The sequence below is a fragment of the Aythya ferina genome, assembly GCF_964211825.1.
Source record: "Aythya ferina genome assembly, chromosome: 5".
Classification (NCBI taxonomy): domain Eukaryota; kingdom Metazoa; phylum Chordata; class Aves; order Anseriformes; family Anatidae; genus Aythya; species Aythya ferina.
In genome coordinates, this window is record NC_140301.1 from 2,730,881 (window position 1) to 2,754,648 (window position 23,768).

Consider the following 23,768-nt stretch of genomic DNA (forward strand, 5'->3'; position numbering starts at 1 on the left):
ACCATACTGCAACAATGACAGCACTCTGAAAAGCTGCAGTTTCCCCAATAGAAGTAAAGCCATATTAAAGAATCCTTACAAAGAATTTATCTGGTTTCTCCCTGCTCTTTATCCATCAGGCAAAGAAATGTCAGTACAAGTTTAACATTTTGTAATGATGCAGGAACTTGTTCTATCTTAAAACATTGGTTCTCAGTGGTTCTTACCTGTTTGAGTACATCTAATATGAGCTCATTGAAGACCTCGTTAATCGCCATCGACACTGTCTGTCGGTCCATCCCTTTGCTGAACTGCCCGCTTCCGATGAGATCAATCAGCTCCCACGCAGAAAGACCCTCTCGGCTGGTGTTGAGAGCAATCTTATAGTGGTCAAACTGCTCTTGCTGCCAGCCTGCTCCCATTGCTTCAGTGATTTTTTTAAGTAAGTATTCGATCTGTACAGAAATACACACAGAAATTAATCATTTTCAGCAGACGTGAAAATCAAGTGTTTCAGAGCTACAAACTAAGCTTCTTCTAGAAACTCTCCCTTACAGCCAGGTTCCTATGTTCACTTTCAGGCCTCTGAATGTGCACAGCTTAATTAGCAAAGATTTTATGTTCCTGTAGCCTTCTGAGCTTTTGACTGCCAAACCCAGCTGCAGCTACTCTCTTCATGGCAAACAAAGAACCGAACCCGTGAGCCTCCGGCAGCGTTCAGGTGCCCACAGAACACACGGGACCTTCCCTGCAGCACCTTCCGAGCCATGACAACACAGGTGTGAGAAAGCAGAAAGTTTCAAGAAGCGTTTGTGGGAAATAAAAAGCAAACAAATTGCAAACAATAACAGTAAGGTGACAGTCTGGACAAGACGCAAAATGAAAAACCACCAGTCTGTGACCGCATCTCTTAGTCTTCACCTGGCTCCCCTTCTCCATCCACTCCGCCACTGGACATAACGTTGGCACAGGTGCCAAGAGAAGCAAAAGAATGTATTTTTCACCTCTGCTTTTACCGTTTCCAAAATGAACTCTCTTTCCGCCTTTAATCTTTCATCATTCTGTACGCATTACCACAGGGCAATACCTCTAATAACACTACTCAAACAAATGCAAGAATGTAGAAGATGGGAAGACAGCTGGATTTCTTTTTTTTTTTTTTTTTAATTCATTTTTAAACTCATCACTCTTTGCTTTTCAAGCGCCACAATATTTTTAAACTGAGTCCATCTACAGCTTGACGCATGGGGAAAATTGCTCTTTAAACAAAATAATTAGTGAGAGCCTTTCTACAGAGGCCTCTGTACATCAAAGTAAAAACCACACTTCAGAGTTTCTATAAGTGAGGCCATACGATACCCATTGCAAAGCTCAACCCAGCGCTGAAGACAGACCAAGCTAACGTCACCTCCTGCGGGTCTGGGTGACAGCTGGCTGTTTCCTCACCAGCTCCTCGCGTCCCTCCCAACAGAAGCCGCACGCTGCAAGGCAGAGGTGGGGAGGGAAAGCAGCACGAGCCCTCCAGGTGCTCTCTGTGCGCACAGAAAGGAGCGGCTTGCTTCGTGTGCTGTGTTTCTGAAGGTTAGGCCTGATGGACGGCCCGCTCCACTTTCAGCTCACCTATGCTAGGTATGGTTTTGGAAACACTGAGTGACTCAGCAGTCTGAAAGCCATCAGCAAAAATGGCTCAGGTGGACGGTGTGAATGTGCCTCGCTGGAAAACGGGGAAAACTGAATGCTTTCCGGGACTGTTTTTCTCACCCCTGATGTTGCTTCACCTCTGTTCCTCAGCACGGCTTGAGCACAGATCGTAATTCCTCCTAGGGCTAAGGAAAACCCCAGCCAGGAGAGCTGGGGATGTTTCACCACGGAACAAATGACCTTTCAGCTACAGCTCAGAGCCACCTTTCAGCTGGCCCAGCAGGCTTTTGAGCACTCAGCAGTCTCTTCTGCATAAGAGGTTTGGGAGTACAAAGAAACGCAGAAATGTTTTTCCCCTGACACATTTCACGACAAGGGTTTGCCAAGCCTCGAGCTTTTGGTGCAGTGTACACGCTGACTGTGGCTGCTGCTTCTCCCTCTCACAGCTAGTACAGGCAAATCCCTTCTCTTCCCGCACACCCGTGATCAAGAAGCACATAACCAGGGCACACTCATCTCACAAAGCAGTAAATTACCAAACCTGAAATTCACCTTCTACAGACGGGTGAGGTTTCATTGCTATTTCAGCTCAGTAGCTGTTCTTAGCCTTACAGCCCCTGTTCTAACAGCACGTGGGGATTAACGCTGCCGCGGCGACACAGGGGCTACCAAAAGCCACAGCACTGCCAGGGGGGAAAGTTCCCGTCGGCAGGACGCGCCTTTCCCTCGGAGGCACACCTTCACAAACTGCAAAAGCAAAAAATAGCAACAGCAAAAGCCTCACAGCGTGCAAGAACAGCAGCACCACGAACTTGTTTCAAAACAAACCTAAATGCTGATGAGCTGAAATGATAATCGATACAGGAATCATTTTTTTCTCACATTAGAAATAGGTTCTGGCCCTGCGAGCAGCGTGAACTCCGAGCTGCGATTCTGTGCTTCAGTTGAAAGGGAAGCTAAAATAACTAAGGCGTAATTAAGAAGGTGTTGTACTTGCCAAAATGGTAGATAGCAATTAAAAAAAAACTTTAAAATTTATTGTTCTGATTTCACAAGCTATTACCCTGCCTTGAGGCATGCGATTCTCAAATTGCTTTCTCCAAGTACTGGGACTCACTATCAGAGAAAGGAACAACAACAAAAACATCATACCTGAACAGATTTTTTTCCCACTTCTTTGCCCAAACCATATGAACAATGCACATACCAAACTAATGGTCTGGAAAAGAAATAATGCAAAACTGTGCCAAACTGTTGGCTATTACATGGTATCACGTAATGCACTAAAAGCAAGCACTAAATATAATGCACTCAAAATATTATTTTATGTAATTTGTGCACATTTTTATTTCAATTATTGGAACAGATTTTAGCATTTCAGTCTGCTAACCTCCCAGCTACAGGTGGCTAACATCACCAAAAATACCAAAATCCCCGTCAAGTGTGTATTTTAAAATCATGAGTTGTCCTAACTCAGCTTGTATGAAAGGGACTCGTGCATGTTACAGTTTAGCTTTTGAAATAAAACATCTCAAGCTTTATCTTCCTTCAGCTATGCACAGGGCGAACCAAGGTCTCCATACAGATTATTTCTGGTGTACCTGCTCAACAGCAACGAGCGCTGGGGTGGGCTGGAAATACGGATGGGTGCGAGGTAAGTACAAGCAAGTAAATTGGATCTGGCAAACATGGAAGCAGACAAGAGACCATTCATTGCGTGCTCAAATGAGGAAGCTCAGAGAGCAAGTGACATTTCCCCTCCTCCACAGGGGCACGTCCACTCAGCAAATAACTGACAAATGAAGCACGCTGCCTGGCGCATAATCTGCTCTTGTGGTTAAGAAGTAGAGCGTTAAAAAGCAAATGTGAAGCAACGTTTGCTGCTGTTCTGACAGGGCCTTACCCACTGGTACAGACAGAACACGGCTGGGGTTCATTTCAGAAGGACTGACACCGCACCCGCTGTTATGAACCAACTGGCTCTGCAGCATGGAAAGCTGATTGCATCCCCAATCAACATTTTTCAGACAGAACTTTGTCAGGAGGAAACAAAAAAGAACATAACGAACAGAGGCTCTGGAAGGCAAGCTGTGCAACCTGCTCGATAGCTTCTTTTGGAGGACAGTTTTTCTTTTCCTATGTTTCAGTACCTGTTTGTTCTTCCCTTCCAGATATTCCTGGCACTACTCGCCACAGGGAATGAAGTTCCACAGATGTTTCACATTTTTCTGATATATAAGTGCATCTCTTAGAGAATGAGAAAGGAAAAATAATATCAAGGAGGCCTTCATGCCCAGCAGAGCATGTCGGACAAGACTATTCTGGTTCATGCTATTCAAATAGGGTTTGTGACATTAATAGTGCAGATGTAAAAAAAAAATTAAAAAAATCCACATGGTACAAAATTATGTGGAAGCACATGTTACTGGGCAAGAGATGTGAAAGCAATTATATCCCATTTCACAGCCCTCATCGACTCCTTTCCCCACCCCATCATGTACTCCAATACTCTGAAGCCAAATGCTCGATTCTGCCTTTCCAACAACCACAAAAAAATCCCTGTAATAGAATTCACTGAACCTCCCAGGTAACGACGACTCCGGAACAATAGTTTGTGAGAACCGTGTTCATCATCCAGTGTAAAACTTTTTTTTTTATTCAACTGAAATTAACATTAAATAGTATATAAGTTCAACTCAAAAAACAGTGCCCAAGAAAGTCCTAAGGACAACCTGCTGCATAACCTGAGAATTCTCTCAGCTTCCACAGCAGTCAAGGAAAAACGGGAAGAACTGATACAAGTCAAAGGTTTCCCTTTGCCCAGAGAAGCTGTGGATGCCCCATCCCTGGAGGCGTTCAAGGCCAGGCTGGATGGGGCTTTGGGTAAGCTGCTGCAGTGGGAGGCCCAATCAGAACCACCACACACAAAACTTTATTCTAGTTGCATCAGTTTTGTTTTTATTTCTGAACGGCTATGGTTCAATTCCCAATATTTTGTTCATTCTATCAGTTTCTGAGGATAGAATGCAAACAAGAAAGCAAAAGTGTCCACAAAAAACATTTCTGCAAAAATTTCCTCCAGAGGAATCACCACTGGACAGCTTTAGACTTCCACCTCCCAGTCTAAGAAAAAAAAAAAAAAAAAACAAGATTTGGATCCTCTCTGTACTAAGTGGAAGGATTAGAAATGCCATGTTAATACAGCTGGAGGATGAACAGAAGATGACTGTACAAATCCTGCTTCCTCAAGAAGTCAGGCCTAAAAAGCAAAGATAGCAAACGTATTGGGCTTACTTAAAACAAGTTATGCAAATGCTGCATTGCAACACAGCGGGTGCACTGCTTGCAGCGCACAAGGGCAAGTTTCACCGTTACGGATGGCCCTGTAACACAGCTAACAACATACCACAGCTCCAGGCGATACAGCATTCCCCAGACTGCAGCCACATGCCCAGAAATAAAGAAGGGGAAGTGTTTGGAAACCTTTTTATAAAACAGAAAACATCTGGTTAAACAACACGAAAGCACACAAACGAGACTGCAACAACTAAAAGGGGAGACATAAAGAAAGCTCATGGCAGACTGGAAATATTTTTCCTCTATGCCAGCAGTTCTCTCCACATCTCTGCCTGTTAATTTTTACCTTCTTGTGGAAGAGGTAAGCCCTGTGAGAGCTGAAGCAAGCACATATTTGGATGCCTGCATTTCAGATGATCTAGTGGAAGGGACCAGCTGTGGGGATGGAGGCAGTTCCCACCTGGGCTCTTGCCTTCTGGGCACACGAGCTGCTTGGTAAAGTGCTGCCCACTGCAACAGGACACAGTTCTGTTAGCCAAGAATGATATTAATTCTGAAATCTGTCCATCAGGACTAACTTTAACTCAAGCAAATAAAATCCAGCATTGTTCTTCTCCAGTCCAGCTGAAATACCGCCTTTGCTCAGTTTACAGAAGCGTTTCACTTTGCAAATACCCCAGCTTCTCACTTGAAAGGAGAGGGAGCTTTCAGCTCTGATGCCATTTTGCATTTCCTAGGGACACTTGTGGCTCTCTGTTCTTTCCAGCTCTCCTGCCTGCTCCCAGCTGCCAACCAGCAAAAGCCACAGTGCAGTCCAAAGCTGTGACCAGCTGAGCCTGGTGCCTTCCACAGCCCACACAGAGGGCACAAGCTCTTGTGCCTGTGACCCAGCATCTGTTTGTAAGCACAAGGTCACGCCCCGAAACCACACACCCTGACCCAGGCCCTTCCCCGTGCTGGGTTTCACTAACCTTTCTCCCCTCGAAGGCCAGGCTGCCATCCCGCCTTCCACAGCAGGTGAGGAGCCCAGGCCAGGCGCTGCCTCTGGATTTCTGTCCAGCCTCTGCTAAACGAGCAACTGGGGCAGCTTCTGGCCCTTGTACCACCTTGCTGCTGCTTCTAAATTTCCCCTTCATAACTGCTTTCCTTGCTCTCAGTTTCTAAAGCCCTCCTCTGCTTGCAGCTCTGAAAACTTTCCAAAGCAGACTGCGTCCCACTCTCTGTTTGAGCAGCTGTGACAGCAGCTTCCAATTTGCTGCCTTATCAACACCTGGGCAGGGAATCAAGCCTTAATGCTTTGCAGGTGGGGGCAGCCCCTCCACTGTTAGCTTGCTGATATGAAAGGCCTAACGCAGCAGCACGAGTGCAAATGTACACAATGCTGGTATGAAGGAAAGGCAGCAGTGTCAACCTTCAGTCGAAGTAGCACAAAGAAGGTGAGATCACACTCAAGGCAGGGAGTTTTCCAGATAAGACTGCTCAGGCGAGTGCAGAAGGAGTTCATTTCATTAAAATAAGAAAATAAAATATCAGATGTGCAGACAGATCTCAAGGGTCCTCTGAGGAGGAGGACGAGAAGGCATCCTTACAGCCACATGAAGGTGTATCAACACCTTCACTGCGGGTGTAAGAAGTTCCCTCTGTCATAATCCTGCCATCCGCACGAGGTGACTGCAAAAAGCAGTCACCTCTCCAGCCTGGAAGTATGATGGAAGTTTCCCAATTACTGTTTCCCTAAAGCCAACCAGAAACTGCAGTAAGCTGCGTGTTGCAATATTCACAGCCAACGATAAGAAAAACAAACAGGGCTGGGGGAGGGCTTGCTCCCTGGCTGAGAAGTTGTAGTGATTCATGAGAGGTTTACATTTGTCTTACCCAAACATAAATACTGCAGAACAGCAACGGTTCCATCGCCCTCCCATCTGTTCTATCTACACTTGGCAAAAATCCCTTCTCAGAGCTCATTCATACATGATGTGGAAGTCATTTTTTAATTAAATGACAGGCAATGCTATAAAGTGGTAAAGACTAAATGTATAACCAAGTTGTTTTTTTTTAACTTGAGAGGCATAAAAAGTAAATGGAAAGAAAAATACCTTGATTAGGTATCACTGCCACTCTGAATACTATTGAGATCTATTCAGATGAAAATTCTCAGTATCAATACAAAAATTGCAAGTTTGTACAAAAAAGGCCTTGGAAACCTGGAGTTTAGGTGTAACATTTAAAACAAAACAGACATAAACAAACCAAAGATGCAAGAACTTAAAAAGCAGATATGGAAGGTCACACAGAGAAAACTTCTGAGAAAACTTGTGTGACCAAAATGTTGATAAACACTCCTAAAGTAAAACTTTGCATCTCTACTTTTGGAATTTTGAGTAAAAGAGTGAGTAAATGTGGAATCTTCCAGAAGCACAGACAACTCCAGGAGGGCCGACAAAGCAGAAAGGAGTGCATTGAAAAGACAACATTCCTCCACTGGCTGACACATTACCTGTGTGGTCTAAGGCAAAAGGTTAAAGAGTGAATACAGGCATTGTATATGATAAAAACAGAGCAGCCTTTCTTTGCCAGGCTCCTGAAGTGTCCTTTAAGAACACTGCATAGTTTAAATCTTGCCGTAATCAAGGATATGCAGACACAGATCCACCCTGGAGTTTTACAAATAATCCGAGTTAAAGAGCAATACAGGTTAACCCTGGGCATTACGGACGAGAAGAAAAGCAGACAACAGTAGCTACAAGAGCTGGAGAACCTCCTTTGGGCTCAGCGCTGAGTGCCAACAAGCAGCAAGGTGCCATTGGCATCAGCTGGCTACGGCAGCACAGCCCGGGGGCTGCCTTGGTGGAGGGGTCATGAGCAAGCACCTGGGAGCTGGCAGCTCGGAAGCATCCAACCATGCCAAGAAAGAAGGAGATGTGAAACAGCTACCCTCAGGCAAGCCAGGCTGCCCAGCCCAGAGCACGATGACAAACCAGAGACGGGCAGATTTGAGTCCCAGGTTCAACAGCCATTAATGGCTCTCACCTCCTACCAAGGCCACATCTGCCACCACTACGAAAGGGAAGAGCTGTGCTGGCTTTTATGAACACGATCTCCACCTCCTAGAACTGAGAACAACAACAAGAAAGCAAGAAGACTGTCCTATTTCTCCCGGGAATGTAAAAAGGCCTGGTGGGACCCTATCATCACCAGTCTGGTAAAACCACAGATGTGCAGAGTGAAAGTCTCCTGTGAAAAAGCAAGCAGTAAGGCAAAACCAAATGGTTCACTTCGATAGGCAAAAGGCGCTCTCTCTGCTTCATGGTTTGGCACATCAGCTCAGAGTCACCTAGTTATGCCGTGTTGGCTGACTCTAACTTCTCAAAAATTTCTAAAAATGTCTTAATTGGTAACTCCAGTGCTGTCCTGCTAACCCCTGGGATTCCTGCAAAATGTTTTGCAGAAGACTGTTTATGCCTGGAGTTCTGATCTTTCTCCTTCTTGCCTCACCCCTCCCCAGAGGGAAAAGCTTTAAATTGTGAAGATTCCAAAATCTTGCTTTAGGTTTAAAATACCTATTTGAGTATTGCCCCTACTTGCTCATGCGCTTAAGGCATGAACAGATCTCCTTGGCATTTTGCTCACTACAGTCTATTCCTCCAACCATTTCAAGCAAGAGTGTTCAGACGGTGGCTGCTTTTGTTCAGAAACAGACATCATCTGAAACCTCTGTACTTCTCCTTTTTATCAGGAGGGTGACATGAGACTAAAGATTCATCTTGCAAGTCGTGGTAACGCAGAGCAGAGAGGAGAATTTTTTTTAGAATCACACTGATGCACTCACTGTGCAAAATTTTAATCACATATAGGCAAGGGCAGTGATTAATTATCCCAACATGTACTACTCGTGAGTGAGATGAGAACCTGAATAGCTCCAAGTGCTTGTACTGGACAGTCGTCACAAACTGCAAAATAAGCTGTGTACTGGGGGCCAGCCAGCACATCCCACTTGCTCTGGGCTGTTTAAATGACAGACAAAAATAACCATCAGTATCTAAAGCATCCTGCAGGATCCCCACATGCATCCCAGAAGACAAAGCAAAGCACCTGAGGCCTTACGTTATTAAAGGAGGAGAGTTAAAGCTTTACATCAAAAGAAAAAAAAATCTCTGAAATCTCTAGGGAGTAACACCCATTAACATAGCCCAGCTGGGGCACTAGGCAAAGTGATGTTAAATGGCACAAGTTTTTGTTTCTTACCTCCTCGGGTACAATGATTAATGGATATTTGTCCTCTGATAAGAAGTTAAAAATAACCCACACTTTAAATGCATCTTCATCACTGATCTGCAAAGGACCCTTGGAGAGGTTCTTTTTAGCACAGAGAGTCCAGCACATTCTGTTGAATTCAACCTTGTCGAAGTTTCCTTGAACCTAAAATGAAGAAATTGAACCCCAAAAAAATTAATATGCATGAATGGCACAGGATAACAGACAGACAAAGTTTAACAGACGAAGTCGTACTAAAAGCACCAAGGAAATTCTGGTTTGCAAGAAACGTCAAGGCCCAAAACGAGCACTGCCACAGCCCGATCTGATTTCCTGCACCGGGCAAACTACAGAATTCCTGCCAGTCAAATCTGCATCCAACCTCCAATTTCTGGTCGAGTTAATAACACCCTGACTTCATGTGAAGGAGGCTACAGTGCACTTTGCGTTTCCGCTAGCTCATTAGCCTTAGCTCCCAAACCATCCTCATAAACATTTTTAGCCCCTGCTGCCCTTCTGTTGAGCACTGCGACACAACACAGTAAATCTGGAAGCCATTATAACCAAAGCTACATGTGGACACGCTACAAGTCATATAGGAACAGTAATCGGAAAAGACCATTAATGTTTTCTCTTTCTCCGACTCCCAAATCTTCACTTTACTGATAAAAAAGTTCCTCAACTGTGTTATCCTTTACCATACCTAGCATCTGTATATACGTATCTGTGAATTATTTACATATCCGAAAGCTTTCATTTCCTCTATTTTGTTTTGAAACCCTCGTTTATGTTAGAGATTAAATATATTTATCTCCCTGCAGCCTTGCCATGCTATTTCTTTGCCGACATGAACCTAACGAAGACACGTTCTGCACTGTCATGGAAGTCTCTTGAGATTTTGGAAAGCATGTGTAAGAAACGGGGTCTTGCACCTCATCTGGGAACAACACTGGTCATATTCTTGGCCATTTTCTTATGATACGCCAAGCTTGGATGCTGCGAGGACACAATTTCCTATCCAGTCTTGTACCTGGTCAGGTATAACGGAGGGTGAGCCACAGTGGCTGAAGTCAAAGTTAGACGAAGGAAGCGGATCGACTGATGGGGGTGGAGGAAAAAAAGAAGGCCAAGGTAAACAGGAAGCCAAGCCTTTGCCCACCAGCACTTTACAGCACAGTTTCCAGGGCTGAAAGGTGCCTCCGGGCACCGCAGGCAGGGCACCTCGCAGACACCTCGGCACGCGCAGCCGGCAGCAGCCACGGGGAGACAGACGGCAGGAGACGCCTCACGCTGGGCCCAGCTGGGGAAAAAGCCAGCGGCTTCCGTGCATCGTGCCAGAAAGGGGCATCACGACCCAAGTCACCCACAGCACTTACTGCCACCAGGATCAGGCAGTGGCTGAGCTGGTTTCAGGACAGCTCTGGCTGGGCGGCACCACGCCACAGCCCCATGCCAGATGCCTGCCTTTGTGTCAGAATCCAGCCTGGCTTCTGAAAGGGACTTCATAGAGAGTGCCCACGTGGCATCTGCGGCACAGCCAGATGAGCACACAAACCCCAGCTCTCCAGAGTAACTCTCCAGCTCACCTCCATTGTGTTTTGTCTGTTTGTTTGTTTGTTTTTCCGAAGTGATCACTGGCTGGCTGTTACATACATAAAGGATATAATTACCAAAGCATTGTTCTGGGGTTACTGGAGCTGTGGGTGGAACTAAATGCTTCTCTTTAACGAAGGGAAAATTTTTCCCTGAACAATTTCATATAGCAATGCTGTCTATTTCTGGTACATAAATTCCTGAAGTTCATTTGTGCAGGGTGGAAGGGGAAGGGAGGAGAAAAGTCCACAACGAAAACCAAATCAACTTCACAGCAAGGTCCACGCCACACAACCACTGGCTGGGCTGCTTTGGCTCCTTGGCTGGCAATGCTGCACTCCAGCTGACTGTAACTATAATTACTCCACAGGAATAATTACTCTGGTGAACAATCTCTCCAGATGTGTAAGAAATAATTTCTAAACTGCTTCAAAAATGTAAAATATTTGAACAGTTTCTGAAGTTATACTTCAACTCATTTGCAAAAGTACCTCTAGCTTAACTAAGAAACTGTAAAAATAGAAAATTTTCAAACAGGAGGAACTGATGACCAAAAAAACCCAAGTCAAAAACGCATACACATGGTGCTTTTTATTGACACAGGCAAAACATATTTCTAAAAAACAGATTGGGTCAAAGACTACACTGGAATTTCAATTTAAGAAGAATTTCCCAACTGACTTTAGTTATTGTGAGACTCCACTACGAATCTTGATGTGAAACTAAAATGGGAGATTTATGAAACTCAGCTGAGAAACCAGAATTTCTATTCCATTCGGCCAGGATACTCACCCTGCTTGCAACCTGCACAAACATCACACAGCTCCATTGCTTAATGCATGAATGAATCCTTGTAAAGAGATTTTTCCTGGGCACTAGTACCTGATTTTAACTGTACTTCACAGAGTTTGTCCAAATTATTTGAAGTCACCTTATTATTTGGAAACTTCTACAGTACACTACAGCTGCTCAGCAGCTATTGCTTTTATTTATGAATCTGTCTGAATGATGGAACATGCGACGTGAACCAATGCTGCCAACTGCTTAGGGTCTTAGAGATAACACATACTGGCAAGACACCTACTTTCCCCTCCTGAGAAATTCAACAAAATAGTCAAAAGAAAAAATGCAGCAAACCCCATACAATTTTCTAGATCTTAAATTTATACCTATAGGCAAAGTTTAAATGACCATCGTCAGTAACCTACCCTTATAACAACAGAATACCCTTATAACAATATAAGGGTTTTCAAATGATGCCCTTCATTGTCTGCCCCCCCATGACTCTCCCCTGCTAAATAAGGCAGACTGTAAAGCACCACCGCCAGCATTACTGGAAGGAAACAGCATTTTCAATTGGTATTAAAAAACACGCATTGTAAACGCTGGAACACATCTACTGCAGCTATGAACCCAGGTAAAACAAGCAGTGAAGACGTTATCTGTCTGCTGAGTAACAAGAAGCATGGTACTGGAGCACATCATTCAGACAACACGAGTTATTCAAATTATTTATTCAACTTTCCTATTTGGATAAAGAAAATTGTTGCAAACTCTTTGTCTCATCAGACTGGCAATTTTGCCTTTCTTGATGATTGTTTGGTTTTATATACAGAGGCTCTATTGCACAGTAAATTAAGGTAACCCGGCACTAAAGGATATAAAAAGTGACAATTGCATTTAAGAGTATCACAAGGGTTATTTTAAAAGATTACAAAGTCTACCCAATAAAAATATAACAAAATTCCTAGAGTCACAGTTACATATCTCTTTTAAAAGAAATATAAGGATTCATTCTTCAAATATTTTGCTGGCGTTTTAAGGCAAAATGCCTTGAGAGGCAAAATGCTCTCTCGTAAGCCAGTTGCTCAAGAAACCAGAAAACACGTAACTGGAGGTTGAGAGAACTTCCTCTCTGTCTGGGGTGATGAAGTACTGGTCCTTCTTTAGCAGCTTTACTCAGCAATATGAATTAACACCATTTGTCCTACAGTCACCTCATCTAGAAGAGCAGACTATGCCTTGGAAGAATGAAGAAAGAAGAGGGTTCTTGTTTGCCTTTTTGTTTGCTTGTTTTGAACAAAGGAGACGTGCCGTGACTCAGTGACTCATCCCACTGCATGTTGTCTTTTGGCCTGACGTGAAGTCATCTCTGACAGATGTGATGCCACAACCAGTCCGCAAAGGTAGCTTTCTGTCTGAAGAATTTCTCTGATTTTTAATACTACATATATAAACTGTTTTGAGACATTGAGTCAGGATTAAATAACGTGAAGTTACTGGCAATTTAATACTGTTCCCTACCATTTCCAGTTAACAGTTAAGATAAACCAATGCTATTGGTATATCATGCAATCATGAGACACTAGAGTAGGGTATGAATAAAAAAAAAAAAAACCTAGGGTATGAATAATAATAATAAAAAACCTACACAGTCGCAGTCTTTCATAAGAAAGCAAGGCAGCATGCCCTGTGCTTCTGCCATGGGGTAGGACGACAGCCAGAGCAGCCAAATGCTGTAAGTTCACACTGACTGGTTTATGTAACCAGGTCTTTCATTTTTACATTAAATTAAATTATTTAATAAATCCAATTGTTCCTCATTTCCATAACTTTCTTCCTATAAATGCCTTTTAACAATAAAGCATGCTTATACTTGAAATAGCCCGCTGTCTCTTTTTTTAATTTGCCTTAATGGCTTGCTGCTGCCTACAAATGGTACTAACAAAAAAAAAATGTGGTTCAGCCTCTGGAATCCTTCACTTAGAATAAAATATGGCCTTCCTCCCCCCCAGATTTGTATACAAGCTGCTTGGACTCTATCAAGTCTTACAGGAGCTCAAACCACCAATACTAAGTGGAAATGAGATCGAAGCAAGATTTTCCAATAGGAAATAGCCAAGGCAGCCAGTGGGTACCCTGTAAGTGTTAATTATGTTATTAATGGCCAACAACGGCCACGCACAAATCAGGGCACAGCTACTGAGCTGGAGAGAAGCACAGACTAGAGAGGTAGAGGAGCTTAAGATATATGAAGCTTTTCCTGTTTCCAGGGTGACAGACTGCATCTCAGGTACATATCGTATTTTTCACCTGTATTAAAGGTAGATTAAAGCAGAGCAAAAATTAGCAAACTTTGCTTTGGAGCTCCCGTAATCCCCAACTGCCACACTGGACTTTTCAGCAGCAGGACTTAACATAAAAGAAAGCAACCATCCGTGTATCCCTGAAGCCACAAAAGCAAAGCTTGAGGGTTTCAGGGGCCAGCCACCAAGAGTAAGAGAAACCAGTGGTACTGAAGCTAGCATGTACACACTGTAACACAGGCTGCTTTGTGCTGTCCAGACCAGTTGCTCAGCTGAATTTGTCAGCCAGAAAGCAAGACAGCTTTTTACTTTCAGGAATTTTAACCTAAATCTGAAACATGCAGCTCCCCGAGGTCAGCTCTGGCCCAGGGATTGCCTCCACTCAGAATAAGATGAAGAGCGCTGGGAGGGAAACCCTGCTGGCCTGGCAGAGCTTCCCCCAGAACAACACACATCATGAACCACAGGAGACCAGGGAGTGCTCAGGCACCAAGGGAACAACCTCGTGAGATGAAACTTAGCAGCACTCCCTGACGTTACCCACTGTCAGTACCTGGGGGGATCTGTTTACTAAAATCCCTCATGAATAGACATTGAAGATATTTTTCCCATCCTGTTGGCAAAGGAGCCCATGGAAACCTTCTGTTATAGCCATAGTCTCAGGTGGGACAACCTATAGGTCCAAGACACTTTCGAATCGTTTTAAGGTGTGGTGCTTTACGAACACGGCTCTGCATGAGCACAGCTCAGATAACCACCAGATGTTACAGGAAACAGAAACCAGGGAGAGAGGAAAGAAGCAAAGAGCAGTGCACCCTGTCATTTTAAGGCACAGGCTCTCCAGATCACCAGACCTGCCACCACACAGCAGAGACGCTCACAACCAAAGGTCTTCAGAGCAGGAGGCCTCCTGCAAGCAAAGGCCGACTGTAGAGACAACACCCTAAGCAAAGATGCCGTGACACAAAACCCGGTAAAGGGAAAAATGGAACACAAGAACCCCAAACTTACCTTTTCCAAGATGAATTTGTTTAAATATGGCATGTAACCCTGATTGGAAACCGGTCCTTCATCATCATCCCTAAAGTGCTCTTCCAAGGCCACCGGGTCGTGGGGAACATTTAACACCGTGCACAAGTTGTGAGAAAGGACCTAGGGACAGAACAGAAATCAGTGACACCACTGTCGACCTCACCAGGCTGTCTCCCCCAGAACAAAGCTGTGAGCAGAAAGCGACACCTTCATATCAGCATGAGTTCTGCCCTGAAGGTTTCTGTCACATTTTTATATCTTTATATTTGTATATAAAGATACATAAAGGTATCTATCTGTATATAAAGTCATCTCCAAGAATGTGACTGCTTCCCACAGTTTCAGTTTCACAAAAGCAGTGTGATTACAAATAGGTCCAGGATTAACTACGGATTTCCCTCACCTGCTTGCTTTTGGATTACTTTTCAATATTCTCATCGTGTTTTAGACCATAAAGGAAAAGCAATGCTACGGAAAGAGGAAGGGCTGAGATGTGCTTCTCCAAGTTTTATTTTAAAAGGGTATTTGCATGAATTATGTCAAGACCTTAACACCCACCACCTCTCATGACTGTTCTTCAGAAACTGCCCTCAAGAAGCTACATGCTTGGCTAGTTTTAAGGAAGTACAGAATTGTTGAAAACGAACTGGTAGCCAACACATCTGAACTTCTTCAGCGCGGGCCGACTTTTGCACACCCAACCTGACAGCTCAGGGCCAACAGGAAGGCAGAACCAGAGTCACAGCTGCTCCTCTGCCACCAACACTTTCCTAAGAAAGTAAGATTTAACAAAACAAAGCAAAACAAGAGAGATTTAGATCAGATATAAGAAAGAAATGCTTTACTCAGAGGCTGGTGAGGCCCTGGCCCAGAGCAGCTGTGGCTGCCCCATGCCTGGAGGTGCTCGAGGCCAGGCTGGACGGGGCTTTGGGCAGCCTGGGCTGGTGGGAGGTGTCCTAGGAAATCAAATGCATGCCCTGTGTTTAAAACATGGTTGTTGTTTTTTTCCCCAAATAAAATCATATACATTTACCTTTAGATGTGCTAATGAGACATGCAGAACCTAAGCACTAACTCGCATGAAATACTACAGAGATAGCCCCAAAACAGGAATTGCATTCAGAGAATTCCTGTCTACACACTTCCAAAGTGACACTTCCTGCTAGGAAAGCACATAGCTCCACAAGAAATGCGTATTTTCATGCTTGCATGCTAACACGAAGCCACTAGATCCAACCAGAAGTTAAAGAAGAGGAAAACAGCATCAGCCAGATCACAACAAAAGCTGCACTTCCCAGAGTAGGAAAACAGTACTGGGAAGTTACCACATTTCAGGCTGCCTTCCACGGGCACCCGATTTCCCTCCAATCTAACCTTATTTTTAACAAACAAGTTATACCAGGTAGTTGAGTTCATGTGGTTTACTTCTGGGGGAAAAACACGCTGTCATGAGTGTTTCCCCTTGTATATGTATTTAAGGCTTCTGTTGCTATTTAGGGAAGACCAAGGGATAACCAACTTTCTGAGAGAAACGTGACCTCACTTTTGCAGCTAGGCTGCAGCTACTGGAGCTACCACAGTTCACCAAACACGGCTGATTTGAGCATATTACCAAGGTCACCTAAATTCTCAACAAAACACTTTCTCATCATGTCCTCTCTACGTATTTCTTTTATCCCCTTCTTGCTGTGCTGGGGCTGTCAGAAAGTTAGGTGGTTTCCACATCAAACAACCAAGTACCAGGGAAGACTTCCACTTCCAGTCGTTCTCTAAGACCTGCCTTATCTGCGGCCTCTCCTGCGCCCAGCGCTCTCTTTTCATGGTTCAGGAAATTCCTCGGTGCCTGCCAAACCTGCCATTCTCCAACGCGGCCGAGCGCCAGATGAATTCTTCACTCATGGGGCAAGCCTGAAAAATCCTGCGACCGAGGTCTCCTTTCTTTTTGTTCTCCCAAATCTCATTATCTGGACCATCGTATACTCTAATGATTAACCTTATTTTAAGCAAACAAAACCTAAACGAAATCCCCCCCAAAAATCCCACGCCATTAATAGCCGAGTACTCGATTAATTAGGGTACAGAAAATTGCCTTGCCTTGCCGAAGCTCCGTCAGCCACGAGGAAGTTTTGCCCCAGTAAGGGCTGCTCCGCAGCGCGGTGGGGTTGCCAGGCAGCTTTGTCTTTCAGCACTTGTTATCCCCTGGCTGCCACGCTCAGCAACCCACCCTTGTGCCAGAGCCAGCTCCTGTCCCAGGGCCGCGACTCCTCTCTGTGCTGCAGCAAACGGACCCGGCGGTGGGCCCCAGGCTGCCACCCACGAGATGCTGCATGCGGTCTGCAGAGGGTCCCAAGCACGGCACGCTCGCTGTCGGCGCGGTTTTCCCTTTTTCAGTCACGAGCTTTCTAAGAGAAGTGCCCAGCGGTACCCGGGAAATAATGGTGTGCTGCCACAAACACAAATAACTGGGTGGAACGAGCAAGCTAACAGCAACAGTCTCAGGGAGAAAAATTTGGCCCAGCTCATAGTAGGGCCATTGAGAGGACAGATTAGTCCTGCAGTGGCTATTATCACTTTCTTCAGTACTTTTTCTTCCCCTTCTTTTCCATCTTTCAGGGGGTCTCCTCCCTCCCCCATCTCTTTTTCGGATTTGCAGACCTTGGCACCGCGGGTCCTGCCAGCTCCATTCAGCAGCTCCGTGTGCATTCACTCCGAGGCATTCTTGGCTCATCTCTCCCTGACATCCATGTCAGCGGCCAGGCAGCCAAGGGACGGCTCCTCGCAAGCACTTTCCCTTTTCCTTTTTTCACCAGCGTAGATTTGGGCTCCCCCTGTTCAGCAGCTCAGCCTCCTCTTCCCCACCCGGGACGAGCGTGCTCAGGCCCTGTCCCTGAGCCCCAGGCTCCGCAGCGGCAGGGCCCTCGGTGAGTCACGGTGACTAATTTCCTACCGTCCCTCCGTGCAGGACAAAGCCAATTGTCCGGCTGCGGTCCTGCCCGCTCGTCACAGCCTCTCAGCCTTTCCAGCGCCGTGCTGCATTGTTCGAGGTCTTCCTCTCCCTTCAACCACCCCCGGCCCCTGATTGCACCATTGTTCCTCTTCCCACCGGCCGGTGACTTCCCATTTAGTAAGAAGGCAAAGCAAAGATAAGAGGTAGGAAAATCCTGTCATGGCTCGGATACAGTTAAAGCCCGTTTTAGGTTTTCTAAGCCTGCCTGGTGACTTTGGTCACCCACATCCTACAGGTGCCAACGCGAGCACATTTGCACGAGGTGCTCGCCGTCCGCATCCTGCGGGGAACACGCCAGGAGCCCAAGACGTTGCAAATCCACCCCAAAGGCAGCCCAGCAAACAAAACAGCCAGGTAACCCCACTGCCAAAGCAGAGACAATTCTCCAAGCGATGTCAGGGAGAGCTGCCAAAGGCAATGTAAAATACCTGCTACACATTAGTGCCAATCCTACAGACATACTGCCAGGGAGGAGCATTGTTGGTTGTTACGTGTTTAAACCCATTTAAACCCCACCACTTTGGGATACAGATGAAAAGCAGGCTGAATGCTGACACATGAGAGGAGGAACTTTTAAAATCAGTCAATTTTAAAACAGCAGATTGCAAGGAAGGTGAAATTGGATTTAAATATAGGAAAGCAAGCGTTTCCACATAGCTCATGCTCAAACCACAACAGCAGCTATAATTACAACCACAAAAATTATACTTTACCTTGCTGTATCAGTGTTTGAAAGTGCTGAAACGTGCTGACAAAGTAACAATTGTGTCCATATTTAAACACAAAACTTAAGAAAAGAATTCATAAATGTTTCTGCAGAAAAGAAGGGTAAGATCTGAAGCCAGCAAAATAACAAAACCTCTGGAGATTACTGATCAGACCAAAAATTAATTTAAAAAAAAATCAGTGCACTCTGGAAGAAGATCAAATTCAAAATTACGCAGAGGGCTGATTTTACTGTCTTTCCTTAGCAGCTCAGACCACATACAGAAGATATAAATGCATAAGAGGCATCTTGAAGTCCTTACTACTCCAAGCTAGTCCTGGTTTTTCCTCCGAGTGTTTCCTGTATCTCCAGGCTACAAAAGAGAACCAATTCACTCATCTCCATCCTCTTCCTCTAAATAGATTAAAACCAATGTATGATGCAAACCTTCGTAACACATTCACTTGTATAACTGTATTTAACAAAAAATATTTCTTTTTTATGGATGGTATAAAGATCACTTTTGGGTGGAGAAACTAGAAGCTGCTGCCTTTAGCAAGCAATGTGTTATACTGAGGACTTTCTGCACGATGATGGCAATTCCTTATACTGAATTGCACAACTCAAAGAGAAAACTGTCAACAAGCTTCCTTTCTAAGGGCTGAAGACTTCAGCAAATTACAAAACCGTACGCTGTTCTCAGAAAACAATCTGCTTTTTACCAAGCTTTTTGATAAGAGGAGTTTCACTAAATTATTAAACTTCTTTTTCTAATGCTGCTGATCTCTACTAACCCATTTACCTTCAAGGCTCTTCTCTCCAGCTTATAGGGGTGCTACTTTTTAGTCATTGCAACGTGGATGAGGAATACGTTACTGTGAAATACCTTTACAGTACAATACAGCCCTAAATCAATCACGCAGGAGCTTCTGCCCTGCCTATCCCAACAGCTGTGGCCATAACACGTACTTTTTGTCTGCGATGGGACTGTCAGCTCAACACCCACATTCATCATTTGCCACAAAAGGCTTCACAAGAATACTCTCCACCTCTTCCCAGGTTTCCTGGAAAACTAATTCTTGGCGGCGGAAGGCAGCAGCCTCATTTCAGACCTGCTTCTGCATTTGCAGATCCCCCAGCTGACGCTTCCATCAGCAACCTTTATATCATAAACTGCACAGATCCACGAAGACACTTTTTTTCCAAGCCTCTTCTCTCACAGAGACAAATATTGTGGAACTGCAGAGCACTTTAGGAGTACGTCTGATAGGTAATGAGGGGACAAATTTAATTTCCTCTCTCCTTTTTATTTTTCAAGCTTTTTTAAAACACAAGCATTTGTAGGCGTAGGACTCTAGTGAGACAGATAACCGTGGTTGTTTGGAAAGATAGCTGGCAGTTTAAAACCCAGCCAGCTCAGAGAAATATATTAAAGAAGAAATGATGCCGCCTCTGTTGGAGGAAGCCATACAAGCCCACCTGCGTGCTGGCTTCTGCCTTAGCTATTCGCTCCCCACAGCACCGAGGGCTGTAAGGCCACAACTGCTTGTCCACCGAGTGACACCGCGACACGTGCTGCAGACACACCTCCTGGGAGATGGCACCACGCACACGAATCACCGCCGCGTGCACCAGGCACGGTAGCACGACAGGAGAACAGGACTCCTTTAAAAAAACGTGATGAGAAAAAAAAACCTCTCTGCAACCTGCTGCGTGTGGCCAGCCCGCACAGCCAGCGTTCGCCTTGTGGTGCTGGCGGGCTGGCCTCTCGCCCAGCTCCTGCACGCACGCAGGCACGCCTGGCCGAGCGAGGCTGGTCTCGCAGCGAAGAAAAGGAGAAGAGGAAGGAGCTGCGGGCTGCGGGCGCTGGCTGCATGGCGCTGAGCACAGCCCGGGAGCTGCTGGCTGCGCCTGGATGCTGCCCGCAGCGCTGCTCCCACAGGGCTGGGGCTCGAGCTGCTGCCACAGCCAGCGCAACCCCAGCGCTCCGAACAAGGGCCCTCAGTCTCGGGTGTCAACAGGTGTTGCGCTCTTATCCAAAATATTTATTTAGTCGGATGCTGGCTATTATGCCCAGGCCAAGACGGTCCCATAAAGCAGGGCCAAGATGGGATTGGGTTCAGCGAGCTGCCTGAGAGCTCTTTTAAGAGCACAAACATCACTTCAGAGCGTGAGCCGGGGACGAACGGCGCAGTTGGAGCCTCTTGACTAATTCTCCTGTTTCTACTCGAATAAGAGCGCGCTGTGGGACCCCGCTCTCCCCTTGGCAAGCCGAGAATCTCCCCCGCACGCAGCCAACCCCCGCAGACGGGACCCTGCGGCCACCCCGCGGCGGATTTCGGCCGCAGGGGCACCGAGGACAGGCGGCTGCAGGCGGGCCAGAGGCGCAGCACGGGGCCGCTCCCAGCCTCGCCGTGGGGCTGCCGCGGCCCCCTGGGTCCCACCCCGGCCCCCCGCGCCCCCCTCGCCCCCCGCCTTGCCTTCAGCTGCGACTTGGAGACCTTCCCGCTGCGGTCGAGGTCGAGCGCGGTGAAGGCGTGCCAGATGGACTTGAGCAGCTCCTCCTTGAGGCCCACCATGGCCGGCCCGCCGCTCGCCGCCTGCCGCCGCCGCTCCCGCTCTGCCTTCGCCTCAGCCTCGGCCCCGGCCGCCGCCGGGCCCGCCCCGGCCGCCTCAGGCACCTCCCGCCCCGGCGCAGCGGCGGCCGCCGGGGGACGGCGCCGGGGCGGGGCCGGCGCTGAGGGAGCCGAGCGGCGGGGTCCCGGGGCGAAGGGGATGGGGCCCGCACGGCGCCACCAAAATGTCCGTGCTTGGAGCAAGCCCCGCCGTGGGGACACCGCGGGGCCCCTCCAGCTGCGCGGCGCCAGGCAGCTCCCCGCCCGAGGGGCGGCACGGGCAGATACGGGCTGGGGAAAGGCTACCCCGGTTTTGCCACTTTAGGGATTGCAGGGTCTCCTCAGGAAAAAAAAAAAAAAAAAAAAACACCCCAAACATGGTCACAGGCAAATAGAAACGATGTCCCCATGAGAACCTCCTGAGGCACCTCGAGGCACACACCGGTACGGCACAGGGACAGCAATGTAGAGATAACATAGACTTTTAGTAACACGACGAACAGTCAAACCAGCGTGCCTTATTCACAGGGAGCATCCTAGCACCTTCCCCCCCCCCCCCATTTTTCTCAACTTTTCCCCTGCATAGTTAATTTGGGACTTCGAAATCCACAATTATTTATGTTCTTTCCTTGAGATGGATGATGTGAACTGCACAATTAATACCAAAGACTGATTGGACTAAATTTCTTAGCGAATCTGATGTGCTAGGATTATAGCTGTTAGTATTACCAGAAACATCTGTCATCTTGAAATACATGAACATTTCTCCAATTGAAGTGACCACAACCCCACTTGAGGAAGAAGGAGGCAGCTTTTGTATATACAGGTCAAGCTATTTTATTTGATAACTGAACAACCACAAGGTTGTCAATAAATACAGATCATCCCTATTGAAGTGCGTTAAAACACAGGTAGGTTCTGTGAAATGTCACAACTATCTAAATTGTTCTTCCTCATACTGATAATTATTAGCTTGAGTGTTGACCTCATGCTTTAGATTTGGACTTTTGTCCAAGTTACACATGAACTTCCTCATGCAAGGACTTTTTGCACAAAGTTCAGTGATTTTTTAGCACGTTATTTTTATAAAATGATCAAAAAATAAAATGCCTCACAAAAAGTAATTGTCAAGAAAAAAAACACATGCTTTTCTTCCAGGCTTTTTCTTGGCTTCTGTTATTCTTAATTTAAGTGACATGGTTAAATCCAATGCCAGAAGAGGATTTGTTTTCCACTGAAGATACAAATAGTCCCATTCAGATTAATAGAGTAGTAAACCCATGCTTAAATATTTTATTAAAATTAGTAGTCTCCATAAGCCTCACCTGCTTCAGTTTCTGGTAGGTTATCAAAAAGATACAAGTTGTGTGTAAAACTAATATCTTTTTTATATAGACACACACATATAGCTTTTTTTTTTTTTTTATAGGATTGAACCAATTGATCAAAAACATTTAAACTGAAGTTCATAGTCAAACAAACCTGTTGAACAAAATCTTTGTGTTTTTTTTTAAGCCTAAAGAAACACTTAAATTACAACGGCTAGCTGCATCCACATCCAAAGTGTAACCCTGGGCTATTTTAAGCAACAATCCCATTAAAACTGACTAGTTGGGTCTGTGCATGTCAAAACATTTTGCATTTAAAACCTTTAAAGATAAGATTGACATATAATCTGTAGAATGCTAACAGTGATCACAATTATGAAGCTCTTACTAGCACTACATAAACTCTAATTCATTTGCATTACATATGGCAAAAAAGTAAGTTCTGAAACTTAACACACTTCTGCTTTTCTTGGAAAAAGTCTGAGATCTCAGCAACTTTATTTTAAAATCTATGCTGCTTCTAATCTTGTTTGCTCACCGTGGTTAAAAGCATGACCGAAGGGTGTTGGGGAGACCAGGGAGGGAAAACTGGCTCACAGTGTCAGAGTGACTCATACTTTCAGGACGGAGCTTTAGTTAGACCTAGCTAAGGGCCAGCCTTAAGAGGTAGGTCACTTCTCTGTTCCTCCTCCCTTCAGATTTACTCGTCGTTAGCTAAGTAGCAAGCGTTTGTTAGGGAGCTCCTAACCAGAAGAAAGATTACGTAGTTAAATTGTCACTAATTTTGTTTTATGCCACTGAGTCATTTTAAATTGCTATCAAGGAAAGAATTCAGACACATTAAGCAACTCACAGTTTTTGCTCACTGTTAGCTCAGAGAAAATCTTCCTGAACCCTGACTAGGAGTCATTTTCACTCTCAGCACAGCTAAATTGAAGCAAACAGAAATTGAAGGCCATTAATACAACTTTGTAGCCGCCTTTGAAGAAAACCATTTCTAGTACCTGTCATTTCTCAGCAACGTTTCAACAGAAAATGAAGTGAACTCCAGTGTTAAATGACCAATATATTACTGTTTCTGAACAGACAGTCCCACCCTAAAACATTACAGAAGCACTGGGGAACAGGGTGAAAAGCATTATGTTTATTTGACATTATACTGTAACCTGGTTCTCAAGTCCTTTGATGAATTTGTTTCTTCTATTATTTTAAAATCTGTTTCGTATCTGG

At 45.5% G+C, this 23,768-nt stretch overlaps 1 protein-coding gene across 2 annotated transcripts in view; it reads right to left on the bottom strand.

Annotated features, from left to right (window-relative positions):
* The window catches only part of SWAP70 (switching B cell complex subunit SWAP70), a 37,482-nt gene extending 16,117 nt beyond the window's left edge, over positions 1–21,365 (bottom strand). Inside the window, exons 1-4 of one of the 2 annotated variants that reach the window (XM_084520915.1) lie at positions 21,076–21,365; positions 14,862–15,002; positions 9,163–9,336; positions 207–434 (exon numbers count right to left, since the gene is read on the bottom strand). In XM_084520915.1, coding sequence (XP_084377041.1) covers positions 207–434; positions 9,163–9,336; positions 14,862–15,002; positions 21,076–21,174 — 642 coding nt within the window. In that variant the 5' untranslated portion in view covers positions 21,175–21,365. Of the gene's footprint in view, positions 1–206; positions 435–5,888; positions 6,111–9,162; positions 9,337–14,861; positions 15,003–21,075 lie in introns of those variants that run through there. The other variant, XM_084520916.1, reaches the window with a different exon arrangement.
* Between the last annotated feature and the right edge of the window lie 2,403 nt (positions 21,366–23,768).